Source organism: Gymnoscopelus braueri (genome assembly GCF_963280865.1).
Source record: "Gymnoscopelus braueri genome assembly, chromosome: 13".
NCBI classification, from domain to species: domain Eukaryota; kingdom Metazoa; phylum Chordata; class Actinopteri; order Myctophiformes; family Myctophidae; genus Gymnoscopelus; species Gymnoscopelus braueri.
The window spans coordinates 12,755,728-12,764,795 of NC_137615.1; the positions used below are offsets into that span (position 1 = coordinate 12,755,728).

The 9,068-nt window shown below is 44.2% G+C and overlaps 1 protein-coding gene across 4 annotated transcripts in view; it reads right to left on the reverse strand.

Moving 5' to 3' along the window:
- LOC308099316 (uncharacterized protein) overlaps positions 1-7,084 on the reverse strand; it is a 114,138-nt gene extending 107,054 nt beyond the window's left edge. For all 4 annotated transcript variants that reach the window (XM_080448039.1, XM_080448040.1, XM_080448038.1 and 1 more), the window contains exon 1: positions 6,684-7,084. In XM_080448039.1, the coding sequence (XP_080304165.1) occupies positions 6,684-6,738 (55 nt within the window). In that variant the 5' untranslated portion in view covers positions 6,739-7,084. The remainder of the gene's footprint in view (positions 1-6,683) is intronic.
- Positions 7,085-9,068: the final 1,984 nt, after the last annotated feature.

Here is a 9,068-nt window from a genome sequence, read left to right on the forward strand (position 1 = left end):
ACGTGGGACAGCAGCACAACACAACACTGGCCCTTTTGTTTCGCCCAAAAAAGAAAAAAAGGGGCCTGGCCCATGGCCTCTCTCACTTGATAAGGTAAAAAACACTACAAGAAAAAAGTCCCCTCTTCAAGATCACATGCCTTCAAAAAGGGGGGTTGGCTCTGGTGAATCCGATTGAAAGGCCCGCTAATTGAAGCGGGCACTGGGGAGGAGGAGGAGGAGGAGGAGGGGACACAGGGACATTCGTTGAGCCCCATCCAGCGGCGGCGGCATGGGCAGCTTTGAGATCAACAATCGATCCCCTGTGACCCAAAATTGAATTAGGAGCCTTGTCACATCTGATGATCCTGCGCCTCCAAAAGGAGACGGTGGCAGGCAGCGAGCCACGGGTGTTCAGAGAGTCTAGTGCTGGAAAAACAGCAAAATTGGAGACAGCAGTGAGATAACTCGCTGTCTTCTTTCATTCCCGGCGGGCCGGGGGCCGGCCAAGCAAACATCTGTCGGGGCAATTTAAAACAATGTCGCCTTCATTGGGCCACAGGGAGGGACGGAGCCATCAAGGGGGCGACGGACAGTGCTTTGGCTGTCAGGGGACAGAGGGCAGTCATAGGTAGCCATGTGTTGTTCAAACTCAAGGGGTTAGGTAGGACGCCGGCCACCAAACGCAACTCGATCCTATAAATGTGTTTACTCTATAGCCCCGGCATTAGCTACTGCCTGGGCTGATCTCTCTCTCTCTGTACCCCGCGAGGACGGCCTTATTGTGGGTAATGAGCTTATAGCTCTAGAAGAGTCATCTCAGAAGAATCTAGGAGGGTGGGAGATAAGACGCATTAAGCTGCTCTGTAAATCTCTAACACATTGCATAAGTTGGCCTGTTGCCCCCACACACACACACAAAGATGCTGGTCGGGTTCAGTGGTGGAAAAAGTAATGTTTTACTTAAGTAAAAGTATCAATACAATATTGTAGAAGTACTCCGTTACAAGTAAAAGTCCAGAATTCTAAATTTACTTGAGTAAAAGTACAAAAGTATTGGCATCAAAATATACTTAAAGTACCAAAAGTAAAAGTACTAAAATATTTGAAAATAGCAGATCTACAAGCTCACAACGCGTCGCATAAGTGGTTAATGTATGTTTTATAATATCATAATCTATATCTTAAAAGTAACTAGTAACTAAAGTCTTCAAATAATTGTAGTGGAGTAAAAGTACAATATTTGCCTCTGAGATGTACTGGAGTAGAAGTAAAAGTATTGGATATTGGAAATACTCAAGTAAAGTACAAATACCTCAAAAGTGTACTTAAGTGCAGTACTTGAGTACATGTACCTAGCTACTTTCCACCACTGCTGGTCGGGTTCAACTCGAGTAGACACACACACACACACACACACACACACACACACATACACTGCACTACAGTAGTGAATGAGCTCGCTGCCAACGCCTTGTACAGGGTCGTAAACGATGGGCGGAGGGGGCTAACTACTATTAACACTCTCGTGCCGATGTTTTGAGGTGACAAAGGCACTCAAATACAGCAGCAATGGTGGCTTTTCTCTGACCGGACGCTGCGAGGCTAATTTGTTTAGCCCCTCACGGAGCAACACCTGTCTAAACAGTGGGATGTGGAAATAGAAGGAAGAATGACAGAGAGAGAGAGAGAGAGAGAGAGAGAGAGAGAGAGAGAGAGAGAGAGAGAGAGAGAGAGAGAGAGAGAGAGAGAGAGAGAGAGAGAGAGCAGCTTTTGTTGGACCATCCCTGCAGGGCCCCAGGACTTGATGGATCACCATAAGAAAAACAAGGTCTCTCTCTCATTGCTTCCTCTCTCTCTCTCTGACTGTCTCCAACGCAGCTCTCTTGACTAAATTATTAGTCAGAATATTTTTCTTGTTTCGACCCAATGTATTTTATTACCTTTATCTATCTTATATATGCTGTGTGTGTGTGTGTGTGTGTGTGTGTGTGTGTGTGTGTGTGTGTGTGTGTGTGTGTGTGTGTGTGTGTGTGTGTGTCACACGATTCCCACTGCCTCTTTACATCCAAAGATTCCTTTGTCTCCCCCTATCTTTGAAAATAAGTATGATCTATTTACTTATGATGAAGTTCATAAAGTACAGTAAGTGAGTTGAATTTTAAAATAAGCTAATTTAACCACTTACACCTTATACAGTGTGTTGAATGGGGTCCCCTAGTTGTATGTACTTGGGTCAATACCCACCACGCTTTTCACTCTACACCAAATATCTTACAATATCCGATTTACAAGCTTACAACACTATTTTTGCCAGATGTTCACCTACTTTTGCCAAATGATCGCCTATTATCACATGCCCACTGCCCAAGAATAGGGACAGGACACAATAGCAGTGGTTCTCAAACTTTTTCATGTCAAGGACCCCCAAATTGACATTTATAAGCCCGTGGACCCCCATTTGAAAAGATATGCCAGGGACCCCCATAAGAGAAGATTTTCTTTTTTACGGCTTTAGCAGTGATTCTCAACCATTTGAATTTCAAGGACCCCCCAGTTTGACATGCATTAGGCTACGCCTACGGACCCCCATTTAATGCCATTTCTATCTCTGGGACCCCAATTTATATTGTAAAATCAATGTTAATTTAACTCTGAGGGTCCATTAGGTTCCATTTGTACACTCTCAGAGTTACAGACGCATATAAGGGTCAATTTGGTTCCTAACTATCTATCATTTAGCTGGGGACCCCCTGGAACTCCCTCAAGGACCCCTGGGGGACCCCCACTTTGAGAACCAATGCACTATAGGGTTCATGGGGTTAAGGATTATGATGTGCCATTCCTATAGTACCGAAAGATAGGCATAGAGCAGCCTATGGTCTATTATTACACTGAAACATTATAAATCCCCAAAATGACAATGTGTGTCAATGCAGAGAGAGAGAGGTGGGGGTATGTGGGGAGGGAGGGAGGGGGGGGGATTCCTTCTGCTCAGTTTCCCAGAACATACAGGAAGACAAGGGGCTTTGCAACCTGCGCAGCTCTAAATTTGGATGACTTGGATCTGTTTTCATGAGGATTATTTCAAGGCATCATTTATACTTTTATTAGAACAGCGACGGAGGGAGAGAGAGAGAGAGAGACAGGAAGGAGTGGGATGTGAGAGGAGATAAATGTGGCACCGGCTGTATTCACATCCCGTGACGTTGTCATTACAAGGTCTCTGCTGTGCCAATCGGTGTTGTTGCCAGATGGGAAATGTTGAATTATCGTACCGGAGGCTTAACGTGATCGGGATTTGAAAGAAAACTATCGTAACACAGCCAAAAAAAAGAGAAATCACACGTGTAAATATGTAATAAAAAAAAAAACGTTTTTTGTGTAAGAAACAACCTTGTTTGAGACTCCTACGTGGCAAAAACTCGAAAAACTTGATGACCGGCAGCGTTTCCGGTAGGAGACACAAAGAGTATCCTTTGTGTCTCCTACCGGAACCGCTGCCTATACTGGTCCACTGGTCATTAAATTATATCGGCTTAGGAATGCGACGAAAACAAAAAAATATCCATGAATTCAAGTCTCCATGGGGTGACTAACCGATAGATGGTGAACTATACCTTTAAGCCGTATGTACAGTACATGTAATATTTTTGACAATAATGATATGCCCAAAATATGCCCGGTTGAAAGTGGTTAAGATGTCCTCTACACATACCTAGTTACACGCACATCGACAGTGGGTGCTAGACCAATGAAACTACGCTGATATCAAGAGAGAGGCAGAGCCCACACACCGTCTTCAAGGATCACTTCGTTGAGTAGCTATCAACAACGTTTCGGCTCTTCGTCAGGCGAAGATCCTGTGAGATCGAAAACGTTGTCCAGCTACTCACATTGACTGCCAGAGTTTATTCATAATGTACTCACCCCTGTGCCAGCAATTTGCGTGTTTTTTAATATTTTTTTTTTGTAATTTTTCATTCAAATACATTCTCTGATTGTGTTGTCAAGCACCTACGATTGTTCCACCAGTAGAGAGCAGCACATCCAAACATTGATCACCTCGCTCACCCCCTCCCAAACAGGCCCACGTCATATCCGGTCATTCAAAGGATGTGACGTTTTCGACAATTCCCGGCCCGCTGATCGGCCTGAAAACGACGTGATACACTACGACGATGGCTGTTAGTCACCCGGACCAAAGAAAATAGAAGTTGAGCTGTCCGTTTGTCTTTTCTACCGTGTGAAAAACCGTGTTTTTCCTTATTCTGGCCGAAAATCACCGGAGAAAAACAACGTGACCCGGAAATGATTTTTTTTTTTTACATCCGGCTCCGGGTGAGTGTGACGTAAGTGGAAAACGAAAGTGTTGATGAGAAATAAACACAGCCGTGCGATCACAGATTAAACAATGAAAATTCAAAAGAACGTGTAAACAGGCTCTTATGAATCCTGGCACTCAAGCGATGGATTTGAAAGAACGTGTAGACGGGATCTTGGCACTGTATGTGTTAAAGCGATCTCTTAAGATCTTCCTCTACCTCATTTATTTTTCTTTTGTCAGAATTAACAAGGGAGATCCATTATCCGTTGTTTCCTAACCAAAGGGAGGCCAATTTGGAAATGCTGGGACCCGTGACATTGTATAACAAACTGGACCTTCAATATTTATTAAACAATATAATCTGCTCCTGGCATCGCTGTGGTCCCCTGCCAGGCCAGGCCAGTCCAGGGGCACAGGCCAGGGTCCTCTTGGAATCATGCCAACCTAGCTGCCTGCCAGCCGAGCTGCCACAGTAACTATAACATTAGCCCTGAAGCTATATTATGGATACAATGTCATGTTGTTTTGGAAGCTATAGCAATTCCTGGCGGGGCTGATCTGGTGGCAATGTGATATTTCCATCAAACAGCCATATGCCCCAGCCAGTCCTTCAGGATAGACTTTGAAGAGCCAGGCTGTAAAGAATGGCCGCTGCCTGCTATTGGGGGCTGTGCAGCAGTCAACAGCTTCTTTCATCTCCCTTACAGCTGGGCAGCCGCCAGCAGCACACAATAAAGAAGCATGGATCCCCCTGCAGTGGCATGTGGCTGCAGCAACAATCATAACAATAATATTTCTTCTCGAGCAAAGTGACAGTAGAATATAGTACAGCGATTCCCAAGCCGTGGTGCTGGGAACCGCTGGTGGGACGTCAGGATATTGAAAGTGGGGCCCGCCAACAAATAACTGGCAAAACACTACGATTTTAATGATAATGCAGCATTAATATACTATACCATTAATATATGTATTATTATCATTTTTTTTATGTCAAAATGTCATGGTATTTTTTTCATTATGACACAGAAAAATAAGAATTCATTGATCCAAGCCAATCGATCGATTGATCATTACAATAAAAACTGAAAAACTGGAAATAGTAACAATAGTACAAAAAACTAGTCCAATATTTAATGACACTATCCAGCTCAGAGGTTTGTGTATAGCCCTAATAAATACAGTAAGTTGCTAATTCAAGCGGGCTATAGCTTACAGACAGAGGCCCGGTTGAGGAACACTATAAATACCATGAAAACCTCTGTGTGATTACAATCCAGATGCTCCTCTGGTCAAGAGTTACATCAGGAGAAAGAAAAGAGGGTGGCGAGAAGAACTAAGACAAAACCATTTAAATAATGAACTATGAGCAGCACAGGCTGTTGTTAGATCTACAAACACAACAACACAGGCTGTTAGATCTACGAACACAACAACACAGGTTGTTTAGATCTAACAACACAACACATGAAAGCTCTACCATCCATAATACCCCCAACATAGGGATAGATTCCAATCCATGCGATTACCATCGATCGCACTGTTGATAAAGAGACTGCAGCCCTTGAGATCAGAGACACTGAGTGCGTGCGTGCGTGCGTGCATTCATACGTCACACGCACGCAGCCTACACGCGCACTCAGACGCATGCATGCGCGCGCGCAAACACACACACACACGCACGCATACAGACATGTACATGCACGGGTCTTTCTCACACGCACACACACACACGCACACAAAAATCAGTGTGCGGCTGCGCACATTAGCCAGCCGTTTATTCCATTGGTTCTCAAACTTTTTAGCTCGAGACCCAAAAGAGAAATTTTACTTTTGCCCCCGTTGTGAGCTTGTAGATCTGCTATTTTCACCACTTCTTAATCTTTAAAAAAAATATCTATAGAAGTTAATAGATTTTTGTAATTTTATGTATAAAATATTTAAAAAAAATGTTGGAACAGTTTTAATTGACGAAAAGTTGTGATTTTGTTTTGTTTAAACCTTTTAAAATCTTTTGAAAAAGAAAAAAAATATTTTTTAAATGTAGGAAACGGAACAAATGAGATATTTACTCGCGACCATAAAAAATTGGTCCACGACCCAAAGATGGGCCCCAACCCACTGTTTGGGAAACAGTGTCGTAGCCTAACCACCTTACATTACAATGATAATAACCACCTTACATTACAATGAGAATAACCGCAAAATTCTGGTTTGAATGTTAAATCAATGAGAAATGAGTAACACACGAGTGACAAACAGTTATCCACGCAGAAATAGTGGCAAGGCAGGGCAAATGTTTTCACCTCAAACTGCCTTCCTTCCTTCCTTTGCTTTTCTAAATTAGCAGCAATTTAACAGACAGTCTAATGTTACATACCTTCAAAGTCTGACAGAATGCCCTCCAGGTGGTCGTTGACTGAAAACTCAGACATCCTGCCTGAGACTCAGCGGTCTCCGTGTGGCTCAGAGAGAGAGAGAGAGAGAGAGAGAGAGAGAGAGAGAGAGAGACTCGCAGTGCGGTGCGGTGGTCTCTCCGTTTGGCCGAGGAAAGAGCGTGCAAGAGAAAAGTTTAAAAAGCAAAGCCTCTGTCACTGTTTAAAATGGAAGAAGTGCGGCGTTGCATAACACAAACACATCGAACTTCTTATCGGACAAAGGGACCAACTCAACTCAACTCAACTCAACTCGGAGTCGGGGGGTTAATTTCTTCTTGTGCAACCCAAAAAAAAAGTAGCGTTCTCCGCGGTGGTCGGTGGTCGCCTCCACACATCCAGTGCGTTCTGCCTCCGTCAGTCAGTCTGTCTGTAGAGGGGACGGAGCGGGTCTGTGGACATGCGCCTCCCCGTGGATAAAGCCCAGCCCCCCAAACTGCCCCCCCCCCCCCCTCCACACACACACACACACACACACTGGAAGTTGGGAGTGGAGAGAGAGAGAGAGAGCTGAGACAGGGGAGTGGGTAGCTTTACCTTGTAGGCAGCCCTGCAGTGCAGACAACACCTGGAATTCTCAGTAAAATTCTCTCTCTCTCTCTCTCTCTCTCTCTCTCTCTCTCTCTCTCTCTCTCTCTCTCTCTCTCTCTCTCACACACTTCAAGGACCCCCAGTTTGGTAGCCTATATGCATTTAAGGCCTTGGACCCCCATAACTCTGACAGTGTACAAATGGGACCAAATAGACCTGTTTGTGTAACCTCTCAGAGTTACAGACCTGTAAGGGTCCCTTTGGTTCCTAACTATCAAAGAGTACCCCCTGTAACCCCCTCAAGGACCCCCTCAACCCACCTTGAGAACCACTGCCATAACCAACCCCTTCCGACCTTCCACAATTCCCCGCAATCGTAATCTCGCTCTATCTACCCCTTTATTTTATCTCCTTAAGAAAATAACAGTTTGGAAAAAAAAATAATACCAATGCCTGGAGAGTACAATAGCATCAAGCAAACAACTTGTTTTAGTGATGAACGAATGGCAACTTGTACCAAAGTGCCACATCACCAGCCATTACAACCACAAATACTTCAAATACAGTCTTTGCCAGATTCTATCCCATAAGCTCCCCAGAGAGGCGCGCACACACACACTCACATGCACGCGCACACACACACACACACACAGACAAGCACGCACAGCGTCTGACAGACCATGCAAAGCCTCTGTGACATTAATCCTCTTCACTTCAGAGCCACAGGTTTAATGAGGGCCCTCCAACCTTAGGTTAGTGTGTTTGTGTGTATTTGTGCTTTTGTGGGGAGAGAACTAAAGGAATTCGTTGGGTGTATATCATTAGGAATGAGGAGGAGAGGATTGGACTGTTTGTAAAGTCCATAGGGCAGTGGTTCTCAAGGCGGGGTCTGGGGCGTCGTTTGATTCAAGCTTCTTTATTAGGATAAACCCCTTGAAATGTACCATCTCGTTTTCGAGGGGGTCCAAACATAAATACATGTTGCAGTCGTTACATGTATACAGATTAGACAAAAACAAAGACAAATCATATATACAGTACATACATCACAGCCTTAGGATTGCAAAGAATCCGGTAATAGAATGACACATTTTAAAACGCTATGTTCAATCAACCCTAAATAAAACTAGAAAAAGTGCTCAACGGAGCACAGGTCTCCGCCAGGTCAGTTAGGTTATTGTGGGACAGCAATGTTCGAAATTCGCCAATCAGGATGGAATATGAAAAATCGGACAGATCCGTCTTGATCACATGACTACAGAGATAATGTGTGCCGATTTGCGTGATGTTTGGACAAAAGCTGTAGGAGTAATATCAAAACATTTGTTTAGCAAAAATCGGCCTCCTGGTGACGCTATTAATGCAGATGTGAAAAATGCAGGGCAGAGGTTTTTCCTTGGCCTCTAGGGAGTGTGTGTGCAAAGTTTCACACCGATTGGTCCATAGTTTGGTACCGATTGGTACATAGTGGCAATGTGCATGCAAAGTTTCACATCAATCGCACGCTGTGTTCATGATTTGAGGCATTTTGTTCAATCTTAGCCAATCCGGATGGAACATGAAAAATCGTTTGGTTCAATGACTATAGAGATACTGTATACCGAACCATTGCCATATAGTGTATGTGTGTATATGTCAGTATGCATACATGAATGGTGTGTGTGTGTGTGTGTGTGTGTGTGTGTGTGTGTGTGTGTGTGTGTGTGTGTGTGTGTGTGTGTGTGTGTGTGTGTGTGTGTGTGTGTGTGTGTGTGTGTGTGTGTGTGTGTGTGTGTGTGTGTGAAGGAGAGGGGATTGTG